This window comes from Brachyhypopomus gauderio, unplaced genomic scaffold (assembly GCF_052324685.1).
Source record: "Brachyhypopomus gauderio isolate BG-103 unplaced genomic scaffold, BGAUD_0.2 sc60, whole genome shotgun sequence".
Lineage (NCBI taxonomy): Eukaryota > Metazoa > Chordata > Actinopteri > Gymnotiformes > Hypopomidae > Brachyhypopomus > Brachyhypopomus gauderio.
The window spans coordinates 2,243,782-2,259,802 of record NW_027506881.1 but is presented as its reverse complement, the minus strand read 5'-3'; the positions used below and the strand labels follow the sequence as shown (position 1 = coordinate 2,259,802).

Here is a 16,021-nt window from a genome sequence, read left to right as displayed (position 1 = left end):
GGGGGGTGCCCTGCTGCTGCTGCTGCTGCTGCTGCTGCTGCTGTCATGTCTCCTGGGCACAAACTTCCTTCTGTGAACCTGTAAATTTAAATGCTACAGTATATTCTATTGAATATTCAAAGTGTCGATTTTCTGTATGTTTTATAAGTGCATTTACTGGTAAAGCTGTTTAGACTTGTATGGGACTTTTGGCTTCATATATTGAAGAAAATGCATTTGACCTGTACCGTTAAGCTGTTTATACTTAAAAAATGAATTTGGTCTGCTATTTTAAAAATGACGACTACGACTTTTAAATAAACGACTACTAATTTTACGCTTCATTGTTTTGTTAAAGGAAATTTGCTCTAATAAACCATAATTATCCTGATAACCAGAGCCGGAGTGGCTAATTGGGAGATTCGGGAGGATTCCCGATGGGCCGGCGCATGTCAATCTCTAGTTTGGGCCGATTGGGAGGGAAAATAATTTTGGGCCGGATTTGGGCATGAAACTCCTGGACTGAAAAAGGGGCCCACTCCGGCCCTGCTGATGACACACGATCAACACACTTTTGTAAAAAGTTGGTCTGTAAAAATGGACGACGCACTTACTGTGTCTAAATCAACATAACGTGTCTCCAGGCACACTTGCTAAATGTGTTGAAATTCGACACAGTGTGTGTCATTTTAACACATTTCTTCTTAGAGTGTATAGACATGCACATAATAATAGTTTAATGCTGCCTGTTGTGTCATGGAGCTGGTGAGGCTCTTCCTAATATTAGGTTGTTAACCACAGCATAATGATAAACACTGAAGTGTCTTAAATATTCATTGTCATTTATCTAATTAGGAATGGGTAATCTCACTTTCATTTCTAAATATCTGAATATAGATTTATAATCCACATTTGTACGTCTTGTAGCAAAATAGAACCATCTAATTTACTGACTCTGTTTATTTCTCGGCTCGAGGACAAGGCCTGTTTTGGAGTAATGTTGATTTGTCCAGTATCCAGTTGCCCCCCCATCCTTGAGCCATGATGCCTTTGTATGTGAGGTGTGGAGTGCCTTAAGATCTTAAGGTGAAGAAAACCTTAAGATACTGTTTCTAGCATGTGTATGCTTTTACACATCTTTTTATAAAATAAACATGGAATGTGTATAATGGTTTCAAGTCCCTACAAAATGTTTGTCTACACCAGAGTGGCAGACCACCTTGGGAAGCTAGGGTTAGGGTTAACAGAACCATGTTCGATGGACAGGCAGAGAGACAATGGTGTAAACTTCAGTGCTAAACCAATATGCACATACTGATGTTATTGTGTGACTTCAAAACGTTTTGTGAATGAGCAAAATGAAGTGTGAAGTTTTGCTTGTACCAAGTGTTTTAACTAGTTCTCTGAAGTGGAGTATTTGTTCCTGTGTTTAGCCCAAGATTGAGACCATACAAAATAAGTTCAGAAGTTCAGGGCAGGATGGTGCTGTTTGCTGTGGTCCTCATGTGTTGTCTGTTCTGTACACCTCTAATACTCATACACAATCACCGAGTACGCCCTCAGATAGGTGTGGATTTGTTTTCACTTATGAGAAACTTGATTTGGTTACCAATACCACATATTACCAAACTCATTCTATTGTGTTTATATTTGGCTAGCAGTGTCTTTGAAATCCTTTTACAAGATTAAGTTTTCTTCTTTGCCTTTTGATTTAACTTTTAGAAATTCTTTGAGATTCAAATTAGAAAGGTCATGCTTTAGCTATATTCTTCTAAATGTGATCAGACATTTATCATTTAGTTTGGAAGGGACACACAACCAAACCAGAATTGTGTATGTCAGCAGCATCTTGTTGGGATTATTTTGTTCTACTAATTTATCAGGAAAAATTAAAAGGTGTAAAGAATGCTCAAAGCATCTTCAAGTGCACCCCCGCTGCAGGAGAGGAAGTGGTTTTTTAATTTCCTGTGTGTCGTGGGTTGTGAATACCACACCACACAATGTCACTTTTTCCACAAATTCAAATACATTTTTCATAATTTTAAAACAACATATTGCCCATAACCCCAATTACATTTCCCCCAAAACTATGCATTTTCAAACAGTCAAATAATGTTTTTCCCACACCTCCAGAGTCTGTTGTTCCATATATCTAAACTACAAACTAAAAAGGATTTAATTCAGCAGAAAGTTCTCATATTTCATATAAACTATGCCCTGGCAACTAGACTCTAACACCCTTGTCACCAATCTCACGGCAGAGATTTTGGTACAGTTTTGTGAGCCAACAAATCTTATTCGATTGCTTGGGTAATCAATAAGTCTTGGGTAATCAATAAGTCTGTCGTTTGAGGGCAGGAACAACTCTAACATGACAGGGGACTGAGAATTGGCATCTCAAAACGCATTATTTACAGTAGAACAAAGCACATGGACTCTATGTCTGGTTACTTATAGATATATGTGTGTGTGTGTGTGTGTGTGTGTGTGTGTGTGTGTGTGTGTGTGTGTGTGTGTGTGTGTGTTTGTATTTTTAACTCTGGGAAACGTGAAAATTTAAGATCAGATATATTGCTAAATTATATGTACAGCAAATATTAGAACCTTTTGGATGTAGACGATAATCAACTTATATTTGAATCTCTCCACTGTCCAGCTCATTCAGTGAAGCGCGTGTCTCTCCGGTCCTACACGGTTCTCTCCTGGTCAGGTTTATGCTGTTCTGAGCACAGATTTGGCTTTCTCTAGGCTCGGAGGCATCGTACGGGCTGCTGGACCAAGACCATCTTTTGTCCTGTTGTGGATCAGAAGGTCTTGTCTGTTTGGTATAACACCTTTGCAATCCAGTTTGTTCACGCTTGTGTCTCGTTTTCCTGGTTTGACCACAGAGCTTTTGGATTGGTTGTCAATGACATCACCCTTTGGTCCAACACACGGGACCCTGAGCATCTCACAGCCCCCCAACACTGACTCCACAGCCTCCTCCCCTATCTGGGCTGGTTCTGATGTTGGGACGGACCACTACGACTCTTGCATCACTGACCACATCTATTGGCTGCCTCGCCTGTCAGTCTGGAGCGCTGCTGGTCCTGGCTGCAGCTGCTCTCAGATCAAGGCAGAAAGTGAAAGTCTTGGTGCCGGTCCTGGCTAAAGGGAGGCAGCCGTCAACTGGAAATCCGAAGAAACGTATTTAAATATTGTCGAGGAGTCGTATCTACATTAGTCCGCCCAAGGTGAGTTTGGTGTCCCGCTGTAACGAGCGCGGCGCGGAACAGCCGCCGTAGTCCGGGCTCCGCGTTCACAGTGCCGCCCTCATCTACCGCTACTCCTGTTTCATAGAGGTATGTCTTCAATTCCTCACCCCCTGCTTTATGTCTCTCATAGCACTTATTTACGAGGAAACACGGTCATCATCATCAACAATACAGACTTATTTCGCTTCTTGCCCATCCGTATGAAGTAGTTGCAGTAGACCTGCTCTATAGTCAACTTTTTTTATTAATGAACATGGACATTTGTGCATTGCCGCATGTATTGTATACAACATCGGGTACGTTAATATCGCATTTCTTCACTATGAACCACAAATGATGTAATCTGGGGATGCAGGATCTGCTCGTATTAGATTCTCAGCACGTCCACATGCCGCGTTGCGAAGAGGCTGTTCGCAGCTCTCAGTAGTTCACGAATGCGCAGGGAAGCACACAACCTTTACATTGGTCCTATCTAAAAGATCCTGGACGTGTCTGTAACCAGCACACGGCAACACCTTTCGGAGAAGTGTACACGTAGACCGAACTGCAGTGTCCGAGGACGCATATTTTACAGTTGCTTTTTATAGGTTATTGACATGTGCAGAAGTGTTGATAGTTTACGTTATGAATTCAGAGTAAGCGTTTTCTTCGCCATATGTAAACGTTAGTTCTTACTTTTTCGCCCCCCCCCCCAGACTGAACACCTGAGTTCTCTGTGGTCTGCCAGCCCTCCCCTGTGGTCTCCCCATGCCTCCATCTCCCCTCGACGACAGAATAGTGGTGGCGTTGCCAAGGCCTCTCCGACCTCAGGAACTACACCTCCACCTGGACACCAGCTACCTGGAGGCTACTGTGGGCGCCGTCAGCAGGGCCACCGTGATCAGCAGGGCCACCGTGGTGAACGTACAGCTGACCTCCTTGACGTATATGCCCTCGTCCAGCGGGTCCGCCCGCTCCCTGACCTGTGGCTGCAGCAGTACTAGTTGTTGCACGGTGACGACCTACGAGAAGGACAGCCCGGCCCCGACCCTGAGTCACGTCAGTACAAGCAGCCCCAACTTGAACTCCGCAGTCAGCTCGGGCAGTCATGGAGACGTCGGGCCCCTGCCGGCCGCCGGCCGGAGCGAGACCCACAGCGCGCCCAGTCTCAGCACGGCGCCGGCCTGGTCCGGCGTGCGGGTCATCCACCCAAACGAGCTGGCCCAGAAGATGACACACTGCCCTATGGGTCACCCCGTGGGGCCCGTGCCCCTCATCATCGACTGCAGGCCTTTTTTGGACTACAACAAGAGTCACATCCTGGGTGCCGTGCACATCAACTGCTCGGATAAGATTAGTCGCCGTCGCCTTCAGCAGGGGAAGATCACGGTGCTGGATCTCATCTCCTGCCGCCACAGCAAAGAATCCTTTAAGGGGATCTTCTCCAAAGAGATCGTCATTTACGACGAGAGCACGGTGGACCCCAGCCGGCTGACGCTATCCCAGCCCCTCCACGTGGTTCTGGAGTCTCTGCGGCGGGAGGGGAGAGACCCTGTTGTTCTGCGAGGTGGGCGCTACTTTCAGACTATGATCTTGGGAGGGTGGGGGTGGTTGGCTTTGGGCTTGAGAAGTTACGTAGGAGCAAGTTTGCACTTAAACACACTTTCCTACTGAGCTCCAGATACCCTCTCAATTTAGCCTGTAGTTTTCGCTATTTATTAAAGAGAAATAGACATGCTAACAGTAGTCATAAAATATGACAATTACTCTCTCTGTAGATGCTACTTAGTACAACACTGGTTGTTTTAAGGTGTTTATCACAGCCCTTCATGCTTTTAAAAGTAATATATACATATATTAATATGTATGATATTCTGCTACCAAGAACCAATTTTTTATTCATTTAGTAATTAGGTCTGTTTCTGAAATTATTCTGTGGTGCTAGTGATCTTGTAACTCGAGCATGTAAGGATTAAAAATAATACTGTCACATTTCCCTTTAATTTTCTATGCTACGAGTAAGTTAAAAACATGACAGTAAGTCATTGATAAGATCTTGCACTGTGTGTTTATGGGCTGCAGTGATCACATCTCTGAGAGCTGAGTTCAGTCGGCCCTTGTGGTAGTTTGATTTCGCACCTTTTCAGGTAACACATTGTGCTTTTAAGGGTCACATATACAGACTGTGCATCTACGGCCCAGGTTTGCCGAGGCACTTGGGGAAATGTTCAAAGTTTTTTTTTGTTTTTTCTATGCGCTCCCAGTAAGTTAAATATGGACTGCCAGAACACAGAGCAGATCTTGCTCAGCTGGTCTTACTGGTGATGGGTGGCGTGGTGTCGGGCTTGGGCGTACACGTTTGGTGATGTTCTTGGGCGTACACGTTTGGTGATGTTCTTGGGCGTACACGTTTGGTGATGTTCTTGGGCGTACACGTTTGGTGATGTTCTTGGGCGTACACGTTTGGTGATGTTCTTGGGCGTACACGTTTGGTGATGTTCTTGGGCGTACACGTTTGGTGATGTTCTTGGGCGTACACGTTTGGTGATGTTCTTGGGCGTACACGTTTGGTGATGTTCTTGGGCGTACACGTTTGGTGATGTTCTTGGGCGTACACGTTTGGTGATGTTCTTTGTTCAGGCTCCTCGTCTCACGTTTTCTGCCATGTTTGTTATTTCCCTCACGTTTGGCCGCGGTGGCGAACGCCGCGTCTCCGTGACGACACGCTGCCAGACTCTTAGGGCCATCATATGTTCGCTGGCATGCAAACGCAGTGTTTGTCACTGGCCTTCTGTTGTGTTCACTCTGTTCTTACTGGGTTTTGGCCTCTTGTGCTACAGCAGTAATCACTCCCTTCTAAATCTGAGGAGGTGTGTTAGTTCTGCACCAAGATCAAACCTTTAACATGTCAGAGGATTATATAGACTATCTAGGTTGCATATAAGTAATGTTTTGAGTCTAATGGAAGGAAAGGCCACAGTAGCCCACATGCTGACATTTGTCATGTTAACCACTTAATTGCAGTCTGACATTATTAATTACTCTGTCAATTATAAAATGCTCCTTTACTCGCAGAATGTCATTTTAAATGCTATTTTATTTTGTTTTATAGGTCAAAGAGCTACTTTAGAGAGCAAAGAGCTACTAACCCTAACACCTAACCTTGACTCTAACCCTAACACCTAAACCTAACACCTAAATCCTGACTCTAACCCTAACACCTAACCCTAACACCTAATTGACTCTAACCCTTGAACATCGTACTTTACAAGCACTTCATTAGGAATGTGGGTAAACTAACATTTATCTTTACATTTTGGCATGTGTTACAGTCAGAAAGGCAAAGAGCTGGAAAAGAGTTATAATGGGGGGGGGGGGGGGGGGGTTAATGAATGTGTATGAGGCAGAGGTAAGAACAGCCATGCTGGGCTAACGTTGAGAAGTTATTGTTTGAGGAACAACACGGCGTAAGATCCTTGATATTGGGAGACAGCTAGAAGTGTTTCTACTTTCTACTGGTACTAATGACACAATGTACACCCTACAGATTGTGTTCAGGAATGTTCACTAATCAAGGTTTATGGTATTAAAGGAAATATTATAACACACTATGTGTGATTCATGAATAATATTTTTTTACAATTTAAACTTTTTACCATTTTATTAATTTCCACTTTAAAATATTTAATAAAAAGGCATTACTTACAACCCATGTTACTAATTTCTTAATAAATTTTTGTATTTTGTATTTTTTTAACAAAACTCATGAACAGTCAAAAATGTGAAAATGTGAATAACATGAATAACGCTCAGCTGGTGTCCATGACGATGATGGTTAGGGGAGACCATACAGTGATCTCACGCGGCGTAGTTCACAGAGGGAACAAAACATTGTCTTTTGTGCCATTTCACTTGGCTTGTTGGTGGGAGTTTTTTGTGAGTTGCAGAATTCTAGGGGGTTTCTTCATGTTTATATAACCAAATGTTAACTGAATGTCTCCTGCAGACTCCAGTTTCAATACGTTATGAGCTATTTTAACATTTCCGAACAGACCTTTCTGCTGACTAAACCTGGTATTGTCTTACAATAATAATGTTTTTTACACACCCCCCACCTCTGTGCCCTAATGAGCTATGAATAAGTTTTCATATTTAGGTGATTCATTCTGAAAGTATGAAACAGGCAGTATTTAGTATTTATAATAAACAGTATTTACTGTGTGGTTATTGGTATAGTTACTGGTTATTTACTGTGTGGTTATTGGTATATTTACTGGTTATTTACTGTGTGGTTATTGGCATATTTACTGGTTATTGGTATATGTAAAAGTGAAACGGTATGTACTGTGTGGTTATTGGTATATTTACTGGTTATTTACTGTGTGGTTATTGGTATATTTACTGGTTATTTACTGTGTGGTTATTGGCATATTTACTGGTTATTGGTATATGTAAAAGTGAAACAGCATTTACTGTGTGGTTAATGGTATATGTAGAATGCTGTTCAAACTGAAATTGATTTAAACATTTGAGAACAGTGAGCTGTGTCATGTCCATGAACGATGACTTTAAAAATACATTCTAGACTATTTATCTATTATTTGTGACCTAAATTGACAGATGATCTCCACAAATATTTTGCAAAAATTGAATGAATAAAACTAATTTATTTTCTATGACAACAAGCGTGAGATCTAATGTGTTAATTTTCCAAACTTGAAAAAATATTTTCCAAACCTCTGAGGATTGAATGGGTTTATGATAATGTTGTATGTCATGCTTGATTTTGTATCCCATTCCTTACGTGTGTGTGTGTGTGTGTGTGTGTGTGTGTTCCAGGAGGTCTCAGTAGTTTTAGACAGGGCCATGAGGACCTGTGTGAACACTCCCTCCATCTGCAGGAGAGTCAGGATGCTGGTGCTGCTGTCAGCCTGTCGGGGGCGCTACCTCACTCCATACCCTCCACCCCTGACATAGAGAACGCAGAGCTGACACCCATCCTGCCCTTCCTGTACCTGGGCAATGAACGTGACGCGCAGGACCTCCAACAAATGCAGAGGATGAATATCGGATACATCCTGAACGTCACCACTCACCTTCCGCTCTACCACTACGATCTCGGGGGCTTCAACTACAAACGCTTGCCCGCCACAGACAGCAACAAACAGAACCTTCGTCAGTACTTTGAAGAGGCCTTTGAGTTCATTGGTATGGCGCCTGTACTCAGATTGAACTACATTCCTTTAGAGCAATATTGGTCTTACAGTCCAGTTTTGTCAGTTTATAATGTCCTCATCTCTGCAATATGCCTGTGTAAAGGATGATAAGTGTAATTTAAGATAATTAATAATGCACCACTGTGTACGAGAAGCGTAGAGGCCGTGTGGGCTGTAGCAGACACTGACACGACCGCCCTGTGGTCCACTCAGGGTTCATTTATCCTTTAACCACTTACACATTCTGCTCCTGTGCTGGTTGTATTTTTTGTATGTTTTTCTGCACATTATATATTTTTAAAGAACGTGTTGTTCCCTGCATCAACAGAGGAGGCGCACCAGGCCGGGAAGGGGCTACTTATTCACTGCCAGGCTGGCGTATCCCGCTCGGCCACCATCGTCATCGCCTACCTGATGAAACACACCTGGATGACCATGACAGACGCCTACAAGTTTGTGAAGATGCGCCGCCCCATCATCTCTCCCAACCTCAACTTCATGGGCCAGCTGCTGGAGTTCGAGGAAGACCTCAACAACGGCGTTACCCCTCGCATCCTTACACCCAAGCTTACTGGAGTGGAGACTATCGTGTAGGATGTTGACTGTAGGGCTGTGAGGTTAAGGCTGAATACCAACACCTTGGACCCTGCTTGGGTCGGATGCCATTAAAAGAGAGTCTCTTAAGAGTCCACGTCTGGCCTTCAGAAAGGACTATGAGTGTGGAAGACACTTTTAGATGGGAAGGCCCAGGAATACTGGAGACATCCAGCCTTCACTGTGTTGGAACTTCATCCAGCCTTCACTGTGTTGGAACTTCATCCAGCCTTCACTGTGTTGGAACTTCATCCAGCCTTCACTGTGTTGGAACTTGAGTTTGGAGATCCAATCAAGAAGGAAACATGCATGAATCTTCTTTTGTCCCTAAAGATTTTCAGCACGCTCTACCATCTCTGTGGTTGGAGACAAGCACTGTGCTATGCCTATACTGTGTCTCTCAGCTATTGGTGCTGACCAGGTTCTGGGCAGGTTGTGACCAGAGTCTGACAAGGTTCTGACCAGGGTCTGACCAGGGTCTGGGCAGGGTCTGACCAGGTTCTGGTCTTTTGCTTGTCCGAAAAGATGAAGACTTATTTGGTGTGTATGTGTTTATGCTCTATTTTTATACAAGAGTTGACCATGATGGGCCTTCAATGGCTTTACTGTGCAATCATTTCTGAGTAGAATACGAAGGGTCTTTATTAATATTAATCTGTATATATCGGTGATGGGAGAAAAACATTTGCAGCTCTGGCTCTGTATTTACAAAAAATTATAAATATAATAAATATATAATAAATTAATAAATATATAGGGTTTATATGTTGATATCATTCTCATTGTTCATTCATTTCAGTTACGCTTTGTGGTGACACTGTCATTGGCATGAATATTTATTAGATTTTTATTTTTAAAAGCTGGATGGAAATTAATTATTTTGTCTGCATATCAAATTTTTGTTTTGATAAAAAAGTCCTGAAAGATGTAAAATGTGTATATTTGTGTCTCAGTCACTTTATTTTTACCCTTGCTTGCTAGTCAGATTCATAGTCCACATAAACTAAGTTTATGTTCCATGACTGTTCAAAGCATTTGGACATATAGTGTCATTTTGGATTAGATCATTACTGCTGTTTATGATTGTTTTCACCATTTTACCATTCACTGTGTGTGTGTGTGTGTGTGTGTGTGTGTGTGTGTAGACATGGAGGTTAGGTAAATTGGCAGTCCCTGACAAATTCTCCCTGAGTGTGTGTCTGTGTCTCTCTGTTCAATAAAAAGCAGTTGTCTGAGTGTGTGTGCATGAATGTGTGTGTGTTTGTATGCCCAGTGGTGGATGGTGCTCTGCCACTAGGGTCTGTCCTCTCTCCCCTTCCTGCACCCCATTCAGTCCCCCAGGGGGTGTGGATCCCGGTAGAGAGTACGCTGTGTGTGATTGGCTGCTGCTTCTCGCCGGTGTGTGTGATTGGTTGTCTGTGACTTGTACCTGTGTTAAATTGTAAAAAGCACCTTGGGTATTCTGAAAGGCGCTATATAAATCGAACATTCATTTCATTTCATTTCATAGGGATAAAAGGTCACAGTATGTTACCATGTAATTCTTTGCTCTTCGTTGAGTTCCGATGTTACATGAGCCAACAGATGTGATTTCACATAACCTCAAACTGACTGTACAGTCTCCAAAAGAGACAGAGCTGTGTTGAAACAGGACAGTGACTGTGACACAGACGGGTGTGTTCAAACAGGACAGTGACTGTGACACAGACGGGTGTGTTCAAACAGGACAGTGACTGTGACACAGACGGGTGTGTTCAAACAGGACAGTGACTGTTTCAGGAGTGTAAAGTGGGAGTAGATGTTGGCCCTTAGCTCTAAAAGATGAATAGTATGCAGCTTCGCATACACAAACATTGCAGTCACTCACAGTGACAACAGTGCCTGTAATGATGCCTTAATTTGTCACAAACCTTTTTTTTCTTTGTTTGAATTCTTCAGTGTAAACCAAGCTGCAAGTGCCCTGCACCTAGGGTGCACCGTAGTCTTGCCCTGTGCTTAGTGCAATTAAGCTGTTGTACAAACTGAGAATACATTTGCATTCATTATGAAGATTATCGTCAGAATTATTTGAAATTATTTCTGATTTAGTTTGGAAGTACGGGTGTGAAATAAAACCTTGGCCTTGTCAAAAATATACAAATGCAAAGTGCACAAAAGAAGACTTTATTGTTCTTGACATGTGCAACACGTTCTTATTTTTCTATGTAACAGGGCGTTTATGTGTTATGCATTTTATATTTCATAAGCTTTTTGTTCCTGTTTATAAAGAGCTATTTATCTACAGTTGTTCATCTAGAACTGTTTATCTACAGCTATTCATCTACAGCTGTTCATCTAGAGCTGTTTATAAAGAGCCATTTATCTACAGCTGTTCATCTAGAGCTGTGTATCTAGAACTGTTTATCGAGAGCTGATTATAGTCAAAGTCAAATTTATTTATATAGCGCTTTTCACAACAAACGTTGTCACAAAGCAGCTTTACAATCGTATTGGTCCAGATCCCTAATGAGCAAGCCAAAGGCGACAGTGGCGAGGAAAAACTCCCTATAGGGAGCTGTTCATCTAGAGCTGTTTAAAAAGAGCTATTTATAAAGAGCTATTCAGCTACTTTCATTGAAAAATACTTAGCACAATGTTAGAAATGTCTATTCTCAGTTTGAACTCTGTTCCAGTTTATTCAAAGTAAGGTCGTGTATGAAGACACAGTCTTTTGGAATGAATTTAAAGTGTTTTACAGCTGACTGAAAACATTCTCTGAAAGTGCTTCTTGCCGTCAGCTATAGTAAATTGCATTGTTTCCAAAATTGTTTTTTATTAAAAGTATGATGTTTACATAACCAAAATATTGAAACTTTTTTAAACCAGATAAATGCTTAAATTGGGTGTTATTAAGCTTATTCTTTTAATACTCACATCAAAATGTCCTTTGCACAAAATCACCACATTTTTCACAAATTAGTTGTTAATAGTAAGCAAACATAAGACATACTAAACATTGAACCTTGTTGAGGGCGTATAAACCTCTAAAATACAAAAACCATTTGGTAATTTATTGTTAAGACCTTAACCAAAAAGCACCAAAGTTTTCTGTCTTCCTCTCAAATTTCTACCCAAATTTGAGCTCTATTATGAGAACTGTATTCCTCATTAACATAACTATAGGTACACGCAAAGCACATTTATTATGTTTCAATTAATGTACAGCTTCTGAGCTTTTCTGTAAAACATATTCCTATATACTGAAATGGTGCAAATATTTGTGCTGAAGCAAAACTGAAGTGAAATGTAATTTGCAGTTAGTGGAGTAATTATGTAATTGGACTGCTGTGTTTGTTTTATTCACTCTGTTGATTTAATACCTTGTATGAATGACACAACAAAAGAGTAAAATATATTCATATTCATCTCACACACATGCAGCAGTATGAATGTAATGAGATGGAGTAGATATATCTATTTGCTATTTTCTGTCTATGCATTAAATCTATTGTCATTTATCAAACTTATTTTTGCACTGACTCAAAAAAGAAGAAAGTTAAAAAGCTAAACAGCCGTAAAGGTGCTATAATCCCAGGGGCTTTCACACCTCTCAGCTCTGGTACAATCCTTCCCTTCCACAGCTGATCCAAGATCTGTCCCTTAATATCAAAGGTGAAAACATTGTCGTTTCTAATGTGGGTTTGGAAATAAACAGCAGAAATGTTTGACTGGATTATAGTGTGATTTTTACAGGTTGTAGTTTCTTGTGATTTTTACAGGTATTGTCTGGTAGAATCTGTGACCTATGATCTGTCTGCACCTATTGGGTGCGATGGTTTATAGGTTTACATTTATTTATATTACAGCAGGAGTAAAGGCTAGCCCTAACCCTATCGCTAGCCTTAGCCCTAACCTTAACGCTAGCCCTAGCCTTAGCCGTAACCCTAGCCCTAATGCTAGCCCTAGCCTTAGCCCTTGCCCTAGCCACCCCCCCGTCAACAATCGACACACACGCCGCTAAAAATAAATTTGTAAAAGGTGTCCTCCTTTTCAGAAACCCAAATCTGGTCACTCTAGCCCTAACCCTAACCCTAGTCTTAGCCCTAGCCCTAGTCCTAGACCCAGAGCCGGAGTGGCTAATCGGGAGATTCGGGAGGATTCCCGATGGGCCGGCTCATGTCAATCTCTAGTTTGGGCCGATTGGGAGGGGAAAATAATTTTGGGCCGGATTTGGGCATGAAACTCCCGGGCTGAAAAAGTGTCCCACTCCGGCCCTGCCTAGACCTAACCCTAGCCCTAGGCTGCCTTACGTGATCACAATCCAGCTTCATCAATCTGGAACTGACAAAGTCACAGCCACAACCAAAACTCATACCCAATCTCCCAATCTCCTAATCTGCTAAAAATTATTTATAGCAGGTGCTGAACCCTATGTCACTTTCCTGCTGGTTGTATTGGACTATATTTACCACCACTGGGCTGGTTTGGAGGGGTGGGGGGGTGGGGGTTCATAGTGACTCCTCTCTTGCGGCGGTCAAATTCTCTCCATAGGAACAAGGCCCAAAAATAGTTTTTACTGTTGTTTCTAATTAGGAGTGATGAGAGACGTGTTACTTCTGTCCCATCAACACTCAGGTATGCGGCACTAGAATAGCTGATCTGAACACTGGATGACTTCATGGACGTATTAGGAAAAACACCCACTAAATACACAGAGCAGAAACGCTAGAGGTGGTTCCCACACACACACACACACACACACACACACACACACACACACACACACACACACACATACAGTCCCTGACATAAGTTCTGTTACTTATCCATGTTGTGGAAACAAAAGCTTATAACCTGACTTTAAATTCATTGATGGGTTTTAGAAATGACTCATATGAAAGCTGAAACCCTCCCAAATGAGATTAAATTTACGAAAATAAATTTGCTTTACTGCAGAAATATTGATCATTTAATGAACACAGAAAGGTCAGATTTTGGCAAGACAAAAGTTGTCGCCCACAGAAAGTAAGGTGAAAATCAAACAAATAATTCACTTCATATACAAATATATGCTTCATAACACTGGTGAATGACGTTGTGGTGCCATTAGAGCCATATTTAATATTTTGTGTGACTTCCACGAGCTTGAATGACCACATCCAATGCGGTTCGACAATGATTCATACAATTTATTGATGAAGTCATCAAGAACAGCAAAGAATGCAGTCTTACATGCCTCCCAGAGTTCATCAAAATTCTTTGGTTTTGTCTTCAAAGCTTCCTCTTTCATCCTACCCCAAACATGCTCAATGATGTTCATGTCTGGTGATTGGGCTGGCCAGTCCTGGAGCACCTTGATCTTCTTTGCCTTGAGGAACTTTGATGTAGAGATGGATGTATGAGATGGAGCACCATCCTGCTGCAAAATATGACCCCTTTTATGATTGGGAATGTAAGATGTAGCTAATACTTCTTGATATTTTGGGCTATTGATATTGCCTTCCACCTTGCAAATGTTTCGCACACCCCCATACTGAATGTAACCCCAGACCATGATCTTTCCATCACCAAACTTGACTGTTTTCTGGGTGAATCTTGGATCCATACAGGCTCCAGTAGGTCTCCTGCAGTATTTGCGGCGGCTGTGGTATAATTCAACTGAAGATTCATCTGAGAAAGCCACCTTCTGCCACTTTTCCAGTGTCCATCCGTTTAGCCGTATGTTTAGTGCTGGCTTCTGGGCACTGATTCGACCATGGAGGCCATTTCGAGACAGAATCCTACAAACTGTTCTAGTTGACACAGGGACTTGAGGTGACCAGGCCTGGTGGAGCTCTGCTGCTTGTCTTCACTGTGAATTGAATTAAAACTATGCAGCATATTTCATCCCTGCATAGTTTTAAGAGCAGTCTCAAAACATTCCTGTTTAGATCCGCTTTTAGTTAAGAAACTCTATCTTAATAGTTTTATCTTATTTACTTTACTTTTTATTATCTTATTTACTTTACATTTTTACTTTTTATGTTATTTTAATATTTTTATCTTTAATTTCTTTTAACATTTTCTTTTTGTCTTTTTGTCTTATCTCCTTTTAATGTTTCTTTTATTTATACTGTAAAGCACTTTGAGTTACATGTATGTATGAAAGGTGCTATACAAATAAAGATTATTATTATTATTATTATAATTGCACATACACAGGGCAAATTAACTTTAAAATGAAAGTCTCCACTAAAAGACTAAAATACCTCTCTAATCACTCAGAATTTCATATGAAACCTTATTCAGGTTTTACAACTATCCCAGTTAATTTTTCCTGGCCTGTCATTTTCTTTTCATACATTATTTTCAGTTTTATACCTCAGGAGTTACCACTGCCTCCTTCCAATGAGTGATCTACATGAGGTCATAGTATAAATTGTGAGATGTGTGTGTCCAAAGTGCTTTTTAATTGCTGAAGTACCAGTACCACCACCACCACCACCACAGTACCCCCACCTCTACAGTCAAATCAAATCAAATCAACTTTATTTATATAGCACATTTAAAAAGACAGCCAGTGTCTGCCAAAGTGCTGTACAGGAAAATAAAGTAAGATGAGGTTAAGCAACAATATAAAATCAAGCATATATAATTCTACAGGCATTTTACAAAACGCCTGAGAGAATAAATATGTTTTAAGGTTTGACTTAATCTACAGTAGGGGATTCCTTTATGTGGGTTGGAAGACAGTTCCAGAGTCTCGGTGCTGCTACAGAAAAGGCCCGATCACCCTTAGTCTTCATCCTCGAGCGTGGAACGGCCAGGAGTGACTGGTTTGAAGATCGGAGGGATCGAGTAGTGGAATGGCAGTGAAGCAAATCAGAGATGTAGCACGGTGCCAGGCCATGTAATGCTTTAAAAACAAATAGTAAAACTTTGTAATTGATTCTGTATTTTACCGGTAGCCAGTGTAGTGATGCAAGTACAGGTGTAATGCTTTCCCGTTTTTTGTACCAGTAAGAAGCCTTGCAGCTGCAT

The 16,021-nt window shown here is 41.5% G+C and overlaps 1 protein-coding gene across 2 annotated transcripts; it reads left to right on the top strand.

The window, feature by feature from the left end:
- Positions 1-2,963: 2,963 nt before the first annotated feature.
- On the top strand, positions 2,964-12,707 carry dusp10 (dual specificity phosphatase 10). 2 transcript variants are annotated; one of them, XM_076988141.1, is made up of 4 exons: positions 2,964-3,212; positions 3,929-4,779; positions 8,052-8,420; positions 8,757-12,707. In XM_076988141.1, exons 2-4 carry the CDS (start codon positions 3,981-3,983, stop codon positions 9,020-9,022), a joined length of 1,434 nt encoding a protein of 477 aa, XP_076844256.1. In that variant the 5' UTR covers positions 2,964-3,212; positions 3,929-3,980; the 3' UTR covers positions 9,023-12,707. The 2 variants fall into 2 exon arrangements, with proteins under 2 accessions (XP_076844256.1, XP_076844255.1); XM_076988140.1 differs by having other exon boundaries at positions 2,965-3,320.
- The last annotated feature ends 3,314 nt before the right edge of the window (positions 12,708-16,021 follow it).